A 14,794-nucleotide genomic window follows, 5' to 3' on the forward strand; every position below is an offset into this window, starting at 1 on the left:
CAGAACGTACGGCTACGCGCACCTACCAGAGACGGGGGGCGCACACCCGCCAACAAAACCAACTGCAAAAGCAAACCACGATCCAGAGTGGAGGAAACCCACATGGCTCCAACACCTCAGCTGCTCATGCTCATCTATCAAATGGGGTAACCGTGGACATCCCCAAAGGACTGGAGACTTACTGAACACAAAGGATCGAAAGGGGAATGGTCCATCTTCTTTTCCCAGGTCTCAGGGCCGCCCTCTTTGGGATTTGCAAGCTCAACCCAGCCATTTTTCTCTGGCCACCCTGCAGCCCAGCACAGCAGCTAGAGGTTTAAATACTGAATCAATACGATTGAGGACTACTTGTCTGAGTAAAATCCAATACTGAGTCTACCAGCCACACTAGACTCTTTCAGGTCCTCTGTACTGTTCCACTCTGCCTAAGGGCTTTTGCCCATACTATCTCCTATTGGATGTATTCTCCCTTTCCCTACTGTCCTGTTCTCAGACCCAAAGTGATCTTCCAGGAAGCCCTGATTTCCACCAAAGTGACAGCCCCAATTGGGGGAGGAAAGGGGGATACATGCATCCCAAGGTTGGAAAGTAGCAGAACACAAACATGGCTCATTGTATTTCACTGAAGTCTAGAGGTAGCTGCAAGGAGCACAGTAAGCTTAGCAGCAGTGACCTCTAGTACTGGGAAAGGAGTGGAGTTCGTCCGGTGCCTTTTGCACACATGGCATTCTATAACAAAAATACTTTTGTGTTCAATCTCTTGCTTAAAGCTAGAACTCTAGGGGCTGGGAGTTGGACCTAGTGGTAGAGTACTTGCCTAGCATGCATGAAGACCTGGGTTCGATTCCTCAGTACTACATACATAGAAAAAAGCCAGAACTGGTGCTGTGGCTCAAGGGGTAGAGCTCTAGGCTTGAGAAAGCCCAAGGACAGTGCTCAGGCCCTGAGCGCAAGCCCAGGTCTGGCAAAAAAAAAAAAAAAAAAGCTAGCTAGAACTCTATACTTTTGAGCCACACTTACTTCCACATCCGGCTTTTTGCTAGCTGGATTTGCCTGCCTGGGCTGGCATCAACTGCGATCCTCAGATATCACCCTCCTGAGTAGCTAGAATTACAGGCGTAAGCCACCAGGGCCCAACTAAAATAATTTCTACATTAGGAGAAAACAGCGACAACACCTTTTTGGTGGTTGAGACTCAAAGATTATTTAGTTAGGCTTGGAGAATGAGCTTTTCACTAGTTTTCTTGGCTTCTTCCATTTCCACATTTATATGGAGTAGAGTCCTAGAACGCAGCCCAAGCATCATCAAAACATTTATTAAAACCAAAGCAGGAGGGAACAGAGCTGTTAGGAAACAAATCAAAGTGCAGATTGGAGGGTGGGGCAGAACAGTGGAGGGGGGCTTCAGATACCACAGGAGGGGTCTCTGTGTCTAGGCTAGTGAGCCCTTCACCCACCCCTCTAGCCCATCCTGTCAGTGAAAGTCCCCATTCACCTCTCCCTTCTCATATTCATGGGGTACCTGTAGCTAGGACCCTGAAGTGGACCCCCCCTCCCTGGAAAAGGGACCATCCCTCCCTCCATCCACCCACAGTCTGTCTCCTTCCCTCCCTTTCCAATAAATAAACCGCTCAGGCTTCAGCTCCTTCAGGATAGGGCAAAGAACAGCCGGAGGATCCTTGCCCTTGCACAGGGGTATAGGGTGTTGGGGTATCAGCCCCATACCTGTCCTACCCTTGCTCACTCCTCAGGCTTGCCAAAGAGACCCGATAAATAAATAATGCTCCATTAAAGCTTCGATCAGAAAACCTTTAAGACATGAAGTGCTCTCACGGCCCTGCAAGCCTAGCCTCCCCACCTGGCCTAGTCAAAGCACAGGATTCTGGGAACAGGGAGCCACCTGGGCCACACTGGGCCCCTGGAGCAAGGAGACCAAAAGTGCAGTTAGAGCCCCCCATGCGCACACATGGATTCATTCACACGCATGTGGACACACCAGGGCATGTCTTCAATACACGCTCAAGTGTGTTCACCTTCATTCCCGGTAGACGCACGCGCACACATGCACACACACATACACACTACTAACCCTACATCATACACAAGCAAGGTATCATCCATATATATATATATATATATATATATATATATATATATATATATTTATCCTGGCCTGATCTACTTCCTGGCTGCAGCCAGACCCCAGGGCTAGAAGCTGCTGGAGAAAGGAGAGAAGGTATAAATTACGCTTTTCTAATGGGGGCCCAGAGCAGGGGGCTCCAGGGCTGCAGACACAGGTAGGAATCTTAGGAGACCCTGGCCCCCAAAGCCCCCATCAGAAATCCAGGGGGGTCAGGTCCCCAAAGTCGCAGTCAAAGAGGTCTCTGATGCCTTCGTCTTCCTCTAGGCCAAAGTGGTAGTCAAGGGCCTCGTGTGGAGGGGAGAGGCTGATGAATTCCTCAGGAAGGAGCCCACTGGAGAAGTCTTCCCGCCCGTGTTCCAGAAGCGAGTCAGCAGCCACCAGTGGGGACAGGCGATCCTCATCCACAGTGGCCCGGAAGCCACCCATCCGTGACAGCAGGGACTCTGGGGAGACAGGAGGGCTTTTAGGCTTTGAATGGTCCCGTAGGGAGGAAAAAAGGGACTGCCAATACTGCTGGACTATTTAGGACAACCTCCGCTCTCCTTTCACCTACCTTGCTCCAGGCTAAGCAGGGACTGGTTGGGATCCGTGGTGGGGGATGAGGGGGGAGATGGTGGTGGTGGCACTGTGGTGACAGGGTCAGCTGTCTTCTCCTCCCCAGAAGATGCTTCCTGGGGAGGGGTCTTCCCAGGGCTGATCCCCCCTGAACTCTCCTCAGGACACAGGAAAACATCGATGGGGCCTTGTTTGCTCTTAAGGGAGATCTGAAAGGTCTGGGTGGAGGCAGCAGGCAGGGTAAACTGAGGCCTAAGTGACCACCACCCCAACCCAGTCTGTCCTGATCAGGTCTGGAATCCTTGGTCTCACCTCTGAAGAGTCCACAGCTTGAAGTTGGGTCTCTGGAGGGGCCTTGATCACCATTACCATCTGTTCCGCAGGGTCTGCAATACTACGAAGGTCTTGGCAGGTCACATAGGCTAGGGTTGGTGGAGTCAAGAACGTAACCTTTGGCCTCTGAGGAGCCAAGGACCCAGACAGCCCACAAGGTAGGGCCCATAGCCACCCAGTCATTTGTCCTCTATAGATTTCTCATCCCAGAGCCTGGCACATCCTTGGTTCTCAAGATCTTATCCTGAGCTTCTATTGCACACCTGTACCACAGCACCATCTACCCAACTCATACCACCTGAATAAAGACGGCTGCTCCAAGAGAGCACACAAGATGCTTAGCAAAACTCCAGACCTGGAATCTGGAATTTGTTTCTGACCTATGATCTTAGTGTCAATCGATGGTTATGCCCAAAACTTATAAATAATGTACTAATTCACTATTACATGAAAATGTGTCATTGTTGATACTAGTCTTTCTTTTTTCCTTCTCCTTTTTGCCAGTCCTGAGCACTGTCCTTGGACACTTTTTGCTTTGCCACTTGGGCCAGAGCACCACTTCTGGCTTTTCCTGTGTGTGTGGTACCAAGGAATCGAACCCAGGGCTTCCTGCATGCTAGGCAAGCACTCTACCACTAGGCTGCGCTCTAGGCCACTTCCTTTTCTTTTGAGTCATTTTTATTTTTCTGACAGGATCTAACTATGCAGCCAAGGCAAGCCTAAAACTGATGATACTGCCGGGCACTGGTAGCTCACGCCTGTAATCCTAGCTACCCAAGAGGCTGAGATCTAGGATCGCAGTTCAAAGCCAGCCCAGGCACAAAAGTCCATGAGATTCTTATCTTCACTTAATCACCAGAAAACTGGAAGTGGTGCTGTGGCTCAAGTGGTAGAGCACTAGCCTTCAGATGAAGAGCTCAGGGACAGTGCCCAGGCCCAGAGTTCAAGCGCCATGACCAACGAAAACAACAAAATCAAAACAAAACAAAACTGATGATCCTCTTGCCTCCAGTTTCTATATGCTGGTCTACAGACATGCACCGTACAGCTACTTTTCTAATCTGCACAATTCTGGAATTGGATATTAATACTCCTCCCTCACCCTCTTTTAGTCAGCAGCTGAACTTACAGCCTTGAATTTGTTAGGCTGTAGCAATACCATTTAAACCACACCCCTAGAACCATGATACTCAGATCTCAACCTTTTGAGTAGCTTGGATTATAGGAATCACCAGCACCCAGCTACTTCCTTTTTGATGAGGCTGAGGCCCCCCAAGGGTTAAACTACTCTGTCCATGTGGTTGAGTAAATCCTGAGCTACAGCTTTCATCCAAAGGCAGAGTTCAGAATCCAGAACCCAGGAAAACCTCTCCCATCCCACTAGGGCGGGGCAGCCATCTGCCAGGCCTGCCCTCCACACCCACTGGCCAATCCAAGGATATCGCTGGTTGTCAGAGTCCTCAGAAAGCAGCTGTAGCTGGGTGGTACAGATGTGCATCAGGTGATCCAGCTGCTGCTCACTCTCTTGCAGCTGCTGAAGGTCCTGGGTCAGCCCTTCAAGCCGCCCACTGATCCCCACCATGGCATCGCTGCCTCTGTGGGGAGGCACCCGGGAGGGTTAGCAGCTCCGGGCTCCGGGCCCCATCAGCCCTGGCCCTCAGGACGGAGTCTCCTGCTGAGGGTCTTGGTAAGGTACAGGCAAGCCTCTATAGCCCAGAATCCAGAGTCTAAGTCAGACTGGCATAGGGTTCAAGTCTGGTCTGACTGTCAACATGTATCTATCTATATGTCCTTAGGAGGTACTAGATAAGTAAATGATAGTACAGACACACCATGGAATATAACAGGTGAGTTAAGATGAACTACATTAGATGCAGTTATTTCCCAGATATGCTATCACGTGAAAAGCAAACCAAGACAGAATGACCTATCAAAAACTGAAAAGGCAGATAGATGTGTCAGAGAGGGTAGCAGGATGCGTGGGGAGAAGTGTGAAGGGAAAAATAAATCAAGAATAACAAAAATAAAACGTATGCCAGACATATCTCATGGACAGCAGGAGACAGAACAAGGGTGGGTGCTGAGTGGGGTGGGGACCCAGGTGAAGATGTACAACTGTGGGGAGCTCTACAGACTTGAACTTTCCATACCTGCCTCCCCTGGGACACCACCCCCCTCCCAGTATTTAAGACGGAGGCTCAGTCTAGTACAACCAGGCGCTTCTGCCTGCCATGCCTGTTGCCTAACCCCCTGCACTGGAGGTACCTACAGCCACTGGATATGGTTCTTGGACTTCTTGGAAATGAGCTGGATGCCCTCGAGGACATTGGTGATGTCGTAGATGCGTCGCTTCTGCACCTTCAGCACCTCAGCTGCCCAGTTCAGGTCCACGACGCCATCAGCCGAGCGGCTCAGCAACTCCAGGAAGCGTTTGGTGGTCAGATTCAGTGATGTCTCATAGCGGGACTTCTCCCCGGGGGACTTTACACCTGTAGAGGGATTGGGCAAGGCACGGCCCCTTAGTACTCATTCTACCCCTATTCAAGCCTGACTCCATGGTTTTAGAGTAGCAGGATGGGGTGAGGAACAGATGGTTCCTTCCCGTTGGCCAGCTCAGCAGGGTGACGCTGCCAACTACAGTATTACTTTTTCTGGCCAGGGAACTCCCCTTCCAGAACCTGCTGAGCAACCACACCACTTGACTGCTAGGCCTCCCTGAGGCCTGGTTCAGGCCCAAGCTTCACCAACTAGTCTGCAAGTATGCTGTCCACACGACCCCCAATCTGGGCCAGGGCAGTCTATGGGTACCTCTTCCTGGTTGGCGGCCTCTGCCCCGCATTGGCCCACTGCTTTCAGCCAGGTACTGATGGTCAGTTTCCAGGTCCAGCCTCCGCTTTACCTGCAGCAGAAACCATGGAGGATGCCAGTAACCAGAAGGGAGGCCAAAAGATGTGGCTGAGGGCGTAGTACTCCTGTACTAATTCTGCCTGTTTCTCTACTTAGATGTCAAACCATGTGAATAAAGCTAAGATGGCAGTGGCTCATGCTTGTAATTACCTAGAAGGCTGAGATCTGAGAATCACTACTCTGATTAGGAAAGTTCATGAGCTTCTTAGCTCTAAAAAGCTAGAAGTTAAGCTAGGACTCAAGTGGTAGAATACCAGTCTTGAGTAAAAAAGCAAAGGGAAAGAACCCAGGTTATGAGTTCAAGCCATAAGACCAACACAGAAAAAAGTATTAGTGAAGTAGACAGATTTTAGGGTGGGGGGGGTCACAATTTCTTTTTTTTTTGGGGGGGGGTCAGTCATGAAGCTTGAACTATGGGCCTGGATGCTGTCCCTGAGCTTTTCAACTCAAAGCTACCACTCTACCATGTTGAGCCACAGCTCCACTTCCAGTTTTCTAGTGGTTAATTGGACATAAGAGTCTCATGGACTTTCATGCTGGGGCTTGCTTTGAACCGAGATCCTCAGATCTTAGCCTCCTGAGTGGCTAGGATTAGAGCCGTGAGCCACCAGCACCCAGCTTAGAGGTCATAATCTTAACACACAGGCCATTCAAGTAGAAGGCAGAAGACTTGAATTCAAGTCCTAGTTATGAATTCTACCACCCAGCTGTGTTCCCAGATCAAGTAATGCTTTTTTAGTTAATAGCAGGCAAGCCCCTGGCTCTTTTAAACCCTAGCATAGGAACCCTGAAAGCCCTGTGAAGGCATTCACTGGTGGAGAAATCTGAATGATTCAATCACCCATCTGCCAAAGAGGTGAGTTTTTTTAAGCTTTGGAATTCTGTTCAGAAAAGCAATGAGGCCGGCCACAGTTCTCTTACAGACAGGGCGATAAGCAAAACACAGGGCAATAGATGTACATGGTCCTTTCTAGGACTATAAATCTCACCAGCTCTTCTCTGGTTGGTTGTTACAGAATATAGGGGCAAATTCTATACGGGAAATCCCAGGAGACTGCCTTACCTGAGCAATGTGAATGGTGCACTGTTTGAATATGGGCATAAAGGAACATCTACAATTTAAAAATTATAAAGCTGGATAGCAGTGTCTCACACCTGAAATAAGGAACAAGGTTCAAAGTCAACCCAGGCAGAATCTGAGAGACTTTTTGCTGGTTAATTGAAGGTAAGAGTCTCATGGGCTTTTCTGTCCCAGACGGCTTCAAACTGTGATCCTTAGACCTCAGTCTCCTCAGTAGCTAGGATTACAGAAATGGCTCATTGGGCGTATGGTTTCTGAAAGACTCTTATCTCCAATTAACTAGCAAAAAGCCTGAAATGAAGATGTGGCAACAATGATAGAACACCAGCCATAAGCAGAGAAAATTAAGTGAATGTGAAGCCCTAACTTCATAACCCAGTAACAGCACAAAATAAAATTAAAAACAAATTTATTTTTTAAAATGTCTCTACAAATGGGGGGGGAGAAAGAGGGGGGAGAGGGGAGAAGGAACCAATACAGCCCCTTTCAACTTTCTGTATTTGGATAGTGCTAGGGATCAAATTTAGGGCCATGCTAGATGCCATGCTAGACCAAGCGCTATACCACTCATGCTTGCTCAGCTGGTGCTCTACCACTTACTTCAGCCATACCTCTAATATGGATTCTGTTGGTTATTTTGAAAAGTCTCACAAACATCTCATGAAGAGGCTAGACAGTCTTTTCAAATCAAGGTCTTCCAGATCTCAGCCACCATAGTAGTTAGGATTTACAGACATTAGCCACTGGCTCCCTGCTTTCTATCATTTTTAATTTTTGTTTTTGTTCGTGGGGTTTAAACTTGGCATCTGGGTACTATTCCTGAGCTCTACCACTTTGAGTCATAGCACCACTTCTGGTTTTCTGGTAGTTAACTGGAGATAAGAATCTCATAGTCGGGCCGGGAGTTTGGCCTAGTGGTTAAAGTGCTTGCCTAGCATGCATGGAGACCCAGGTTCTATTCCTCGGTACCATATACAGAAAAAAGCCGGAAGTGGTGCTGAGGCTCAAGTGGTAGAGCTCTAGCCTTGAGAAAGTCCAAGGACAGTGCTCAGGCCCTGAGCTCAAGCCCAGGACTGGCAAAAAAAAAAAAAAAAAAAAATCTCATAGCCTTTCCTGCTGGGTTGGCTTTGAACAGTGATCTTCAGATCTCAGCCTTCTGAGGATTACAGGCATGAGCCACCAACGCCCAGATTTCTTGTTTTTTAATACTACTTTCTAGGGGCTGGGAGTTTGGCCTAGTGGTAGAGTGCTTGCCTAGCATGCACAAAGGCCCCGGGTTCGATTCCTTGGCACCACATACATAGAAAAAAGCCGGAGGTGGTGCTGAGGCTCAAGTGGTAGAGCTTAAGCCCAGGACTGGCACACACACACACAAAATAAACAAAAACAAAAAAAGTGTGTGTGTGTATATATATATATATACTGCTTTTTACAATTATGTATAATGAAAAGCTTTAGGGATTTTTCATTTTGGTTTGATTTCCTGAGATAGGGCCTTGCTATGTAGCCCAAGGCTGGCCTTGAACTTCTCCTGATCCTTTGGCTCTAGATGGGAATGCTGGGAACACAGTTGTCTATCAGCCGAAAAGCCCGCACCCTCTTTTTTTTTTATAGTCTTAGGCCCTGCCCCTGAGCTTTTTAAATTAAGGCTAGTCGGGCCGGGAGTTTGGCCTAGTGGTTAAAGTGCTTGCCTAGCATGCATGAAGACCCGGGTTCGATTCCTTGGCACCACATACATACAAAAAAGCCGGAAATGGTGCTGAGGCTCAAGTGGTAGAGCTCTAGCCTTGAGAAAGTCCAAGGACAGTGCTCAGGCCCTCAGCTCAAGCCCAGGACTGGCAAAATAAATAAATAAATAAATAAATAAATAAATAAATAAATAAATAAATAAATAAATAAATAAATAAAGGCTAGTCCCCTACTCCTTTGAGCCACAGCTCCACTTCTGGTTTTCAGGGGGGTAATTAGAGGTAAGAGTCTCACTTTCCTGCCTGAACTAGCTAGCTTTGAACCATGATCCTCAGGTCTGAGCCTTCTGAGTAGTTAGGATTACAGGTCCTATTTATCAGCAGCAGGCTGGCTTTTTTTGGAGGGTGGGTCATAGGGCTTGAACTCTGGGCCTGGGTACTGTCCCTGAACTCCAGCTCAAGGCTAGTGTTCTACCACTTGAGCCAAGGCACCACTCCCAGTTTCCTGGTGGTTAACTGGAGATAAGTCTCACAGACTTTCATGCCCAGGCTGGCTTTGAATCACAATCCTCAGATCTCAGCCTCCTGAATAGCTAGGATTACAGGTATCAGTCACTAGCACCTGGCTCTGACTTTTTTTTTCCTTTCATTTTTTAAATGTCCATGTAAAAAGGCTGAAGGCAGAGCCAAGAAGAAATCTCGGAATTGCACAGAACTCTGTATACAGGAGGCACTTCTGTTCCGGAGCAGAAGCCAAGCCTGTAGTTTATTTCAAGGGCTTCCCCAAAGAACTGCCAAAGCAGAAAGCAAAAGCTGGACCTGCATTTCTGGCATATGGTTCTAGGATGTGCCAGACCCTCCCTGCTCACCTATAGAAAAATGCATAATGGGGCCAGGAGTGTAGCTTCACCAAGCCACAGTGCTTGCCTAGCATGCATGAAGCCCTGGGCTTGATTTTTCAGTACCACATACACATAAAAAGCTGGAAGTGGTGCTGTGGTTCAAATGGTAGAGCTCTAGCTTTGAGCAAAGTATCCAAGGACAGTGCTCAGGCCCTGAGTTCAAGCCCCAGGACTGGCAGAAAAGAAAAGAAAAAGGCACCTACTGGTCCTTTAGTACGAGCATGGGACACTCATTAGCTCAAATATTACATAAATGGATTGCTTAGGCCAATAAAGTGTTAGCCCCTAACATCACCTGCAGTGCAGGTTTTTCTCTTCCTCCTAATGCTGAAGACTTAGTACCTACAGGGGTCCTAAGTGTAGCCATATAATGAACAGAAGATACCTGTTTAGTCCTGAGATAGTCCCTGAATCAACAGGTTCTTGGAGTATACAGGAGGAGACCCACCCCTGATACAAGCTTCTAAGACCTTCCTGGGCTTGTTTTCTTTCTTTCTTGTCTCTCTCTCTGTCTCTGTCTCTCTCTCTCTGTCTCTCTCTCTCTCTCTCTTCGATTGTGGGACTTGAACTCTGGGCCCAGGCACGGCCCCTGAACTCTTCAGCTCAAGGCTACCGTCCTACCCCTTGAGCCACAGTGCCACTTCCAGTTTTCTGGTGGTTAACTGGAGAGAAGTCTCACAGACTTTTGTGCCTGATCTGGCTTTGAACCGTGATTCTCAGATTTCAGTCTCCTGATTAGCTAGGATTACAGGCCTGAGTCACCATGCCCAGCTTCTTCCTGGGCTTTCTTAACTGTTAGCTTCTCCGGGTCAACACCCAGGAAATTCAGCCTCATCCCACCATACATTTGCAAAACGCCTAGGGAAGGTTCATTCATCTCTGGACCTCAGTTTCCCTTATAATAAAGGGAAGGCTGCTGACAGGGTCAAATAAGTTAATTGGGTAAAGTGTTTGGCACCGAGCCTGGCACACAAAACATCTTCAAAATAGTGGGGGCTGCTACTGTTATTATTATTTGCGGCTTGGTGATTCCGGAAGGAAGGCAGCCCTGGGCACTAAGCCAAAGGGGTGGAAGGCCCTCTCAGGATGCCTCAGGGACCAGCTGCCACCCACACCCCCATCATCAGTTAAGCAGCTTCTCCATTGATGTCCAAAGCCCCGCCTGGCCCATCACTCTTGCTCCAAGTCCCCTACTTGAGACTGTAGAACCTGGGCTGTCTCAGTTCTCCAGATTGCCCAGAGGAACAAGTTCAGATCTCCACTCCCTCCTCCCACTGTAGCCCAGCTGCCTACCGGGGCCCACCAGTCTAAACTGATCTTGGGCTTCTTATCGCTCAGGAAGCAGGGACCACCGAATGCAGGCATTTTCCTGGGACTGCTTTCTGTCCTGGCCCTAGCGGCCTCCTCTCCAGCACCCAGAGCCAGGCCCACCCAGCCTTCCACAGAGGCTCAGGGGTCTGTTTGCCTGATTAATGAGGATCCATGGCAACCAGGGGCTGGGAAGGTGGCAGATGGAAGGACAGGCAGAGGGAGGGGACCAGCAGCTGGCCCAGGGCCCCGCCCCTACAGAGAAGGCCTTCCCCATAGAGAGGCCTCTTCCCCAGAGGCCTCAGGCCAGGCCTGCACCTGGCCATAATCATTGGGGGCAGGAAAGAGGGTCTCATTGGTTCTCCCCAACGTCTCCTCCTTCACCTCCCCAGAAGCTGTGCTCAGTACCCAAATTCTGGTCACAAGCCAGCAGACAGCAGTTCAAATCTCAGCCCCACGACCTGCAGTTTGTGACAGGCCAAGGGACAAGTCACTTCCCTGTCAGGGCCTTCGTTCCTCCCTCCCGCAGATGGGCACGTGACAACGCCAAGCTTACAGCGGGGTCTGGCGCTTGGGCCGGCTTGAAGCTTGCCAAAGGCCGTGGCATGCAATAAGCACCAGCTGAATACACGTGGACCATTATCAATGAGTCCGACGCTCAGGCGGCTTCGGCGCGGAAGTGGAGGCCCAGAGCACAGAGGAGCCAAGCAGGGACCGGCCCGCGGTCACCCGCACCTCGGGGCGGAGCCCGGACGCCCAACCCAGGCTGTGCGCCGCCCCGCGCGGGCGCCTCAGTCCTCCCCTCCCCCGCCGCCTCTGGGCCCAACCCTGCGCCCGCCCGGATCTGCCGGGGGGCTCAGAGGGCGCAGTCAGCCCGGCGTCCCTGGGGTCCGTACCGGCGGGCGGCCGAGAGCAGGGCGCGGCGCGCTGGGTGTGGGCCGGGGCGCCTGCGGCGTGGCGAAAAGCAGCAGGTCGGGGTCACAGGGGCCGGCGGCGGGCGCAGCGGGGCCGGCGAGCGCCGGCGGGGCGCTGGCGTCCTGCGCTGTGGAGATGATGACGATCTGCGAGGAGTCGAGCAGCCGCAGCGCGCCGGCCCCGAACAGGGCCTCCAGCGCCGGCGCGCATGGGCCGCCCGCGGGGGCCCCGGCCACAGCCATGGTGCTCACGGCCCGCGCGGCTCAGGTGGCAGGCGGCGGCGGCGGCGCGGGCCCATGGCTGCAGGTCCTGGCCAGGGCTCGATCCCGCTCCGCCCCCGGCCGCCGCAGCCTGCAAAGTCCGGGCCACTTTTACGCGCCAAATCCTTTTTGCCGCGAAAGAGCCACGAGCCGCCGAGAGCCGTCGCTATTCGCTGGTCTGGATATGACGTAGGCGGCGGCGCCAGCGCCCATTGGCCTTCAGCGCGCCGGCCCGGCGGCGGAGGGCGGGACCGGGTGGCGGCGCGGGGCGGGGCGCGCTCTGGCTTTGTGGGGGCGGTGCCAGGCGCGTTCACTCTCTTCACCCGGGGGCGGGACCGCCCTGGAAGAAGGGGTGGGGAGAAAGGCCACGCCCCCTCGAGGCCACGCCCACCCTGCTGGTCCCTCTAGAGGAAGACTTAGATTTAGCACTGGGTTCTGCACATCCATGGTCTGCTGGCCACACGTGAACCCCCCAAACGCTCGACCTGAGACACCCGCACATCCTCAGCTTCGATTTTCAGAGGTAGCCCCCTTTCTTTTCGGGTGTTCAGGCCCACTTCCAAAGTCCCAGCCCCCTTCAGCCACATCCCACCCTCAACTTAGACCCCCTGCTGGTGCCATTTACATCCCGTGCCCTGCCTTGTCCCTTTAACCCAAATTTAAAGAGGGCTGCCAGAAAATGGAGAGGAATATCGGGCTCGATGCAGGCTGAGACTTTTCAACATTCCTCATTTGGTATGAAATCCCTTTGACCCCCAGGTAGGCACAGCCCCAACTCTGTACAGCTTCTGCTTAAGCTCACTCATTCACCACACTCAGGACGTTCTTGAACGTGACCCCAGACCTTGACTCGTGGACATAAGGAATTCACAGTCTAGTACAGAGGAGGAGGGGAACAGAGAGGTAACAGATGTTCACAATAATGATGCAGTTTAACCCCACACTAGATCTTACAATGGGAGGAGGCAACAGCACTGAACATGAAAATGCATTTAATACTGAGGATCACAGATAGCATCAGCATTCCTCATTGCACGGGTCAGTCTAATACTGTCCTCTCTGTGTAGGTCTTATGCTAGCATGGAGGACAGAGATGTAATTTAGTAAAACTCTACAAGCTTGCCTACCCTCTGGCAGGAATGACTCACAAGAAAAAAAAAAAATAGTAGCTAGGGCTCAAACAAGAATTAAACTCCAAAGTCAGGCAGACACCAGTGGCTCATGCCTAAAATCCTAGCTACTCAGGATGCTGAGATTTGAGGATTGCTATTCAGAGCCAGCCTGAGTGGGGGAAAGTCTGTGGAACTCTTATCTCCGATAAATTACAAAAGAAGCCGGAAGTGGATCTGTAGCTCAAATATCAGAGGGTTAGCCTTGAGCAAAAGAAGCTCATGGTTGCTCAGACCCTTAATTCAAGCCCCAGGACTAGCAAAAGTAAAAGGAAGGGAGGGAGGGAGGGAGAGAGAGAGAGGAAGGGAGGAATGAAGGAAGGGAAGGAAGGGAGAAAGAAGAAAGAATCAATGAATGAAAGGAAGGAAGGAAGGCAAGCCCAGACAGGCTCTTACCCATAATCCTAGTTACTCAGGAGGCTGAGATCTGAGTATCTCGGTTCAATGCCAGTCCAGGAAGGAAAGTCTATGATTGTTGTTGTTGTTGGTCATGGAGCTTGAACCTAGGTGCTGTCTCTGAGCTTTTTTGTTCAAGGCTAAGCCACAGCTTCTGGTTTTTCTGGTGGTTAACTGGAGATAAGAATCTCACAGACTTTCCTGCCTGGGCTGGCTCTGAATTGTTATCCTCAGATCTCAGCCTCCTGAGTAACTAGGATTACAGGCGTCAGCTGCCAGCACCCAGCCCATAATTTTTTTTTTATCTTTAATTAACCACCAAAAACCAGAGGTGGAGGTATGGCTCAAGTGGCAGAGTACTAGCCCAGAATGGGAAGCCTAAAAGATTGTGCGCAGGCCCTGAATTCAAGCCCCAGTTGGTGTGTGTGTGAGCGTGCGCGCTCGCTCAGCACAGCACACATGGGGACGCAGACACAAACACACAAAATTGGGCGTAGTGACTCACGCCTGTAATCCTAGCTGCTCAGAAGGCTGAAATCTGAGGATCACAGTTCAAAGACACCCTGGACACTTAGTGAGACTCTTTTCTCCAATTAACCACCAGAAAACTGGTAGTGGCTCAAGGAGTAGGGCAGTAGCCTTGAGCTGAAGAGCTCAGGGACATGGCCCAGTCCCAGAGTTCAAGTCTCACAACCAACCAAAAAAAAGGAAGAAAAGAAAACCCCAAAGTAAACAATCTTATCTCAGTCCTACTAACTACTCCTCTTTTCCACCTGCCTTTCCAACCAGTAATGACTCCTCAAATGCCTTATTGGGCAGGAGCTGAAGCAGCAGACACCAAAGAGCTCATGGCCTATCCTGGTCCTTAGGCCCCTGGCTTCAGAATGACTTGGGTATTTGTTCTCTTCCAGTCCACTCCAGCTCTTCCCATTTTGAATCTTTAAAAGCCTAGGAATGTGCATTTTTTTATTGTAATTAGTAAAAGGGTTACATGATATTTGCCAAATAGAAGGTGCATTAATTCACATACAGTGATACCCTTTCACATGTCTTGGTACCCGTTTCCCTCCCCCCCCACACCCCCCACCCGTCTTGGTTTTCCCCCCTTCCCTATCAAATTTCAAATATCCAAATACA

The 14,794-nt window shown here is 50.5% G+C and overlaps 1 protein-coding gene across 1 annotated transcript; it reads right to left on the reverse strand.

The window, feature by feature from the left end:
* Positions 1–1,297: 1,297 nt before the first annotated feature.
* On the reverse strand, positions 1,298–12,679 carry E2f1 (E2F transcription factor 1). The gene is given in 9 exon segments (XM_090352712.1): positions 1,298–2,586; positions 2,697–2,916; positions 3,011–3,125; positions 4,474–4,626; positions 5,301–5,520; positions 5,840–5,930; positions 11,814–12,200; positions 12,260–12,432; positions 12,556–12,679. Coding segments are annotated over 9 exon segments (1,734 nt in total). The 3' UTR covers positions 1,298–2,335.
* Between the last annotated feature and the right edge of the window lie 2,115 nt (positions 12,680–14,794).

The sequence above is a fragment of the Megascapheus bottae genome, chromosome 18, assembly GCF_031878675.1.
Source record: "Megascapheus bottae isolate mThoBot1 chromosome 18, mThoBot2.hap1, whole genome shotgun sequence".
NCBI classification, from domain to species: domain Eukaryota; kingdom Metazoa; phylum Chordata; class Mammalia; order Rodentia; family Geomyidae; genus Megascapheus; species Megascapheus bottae.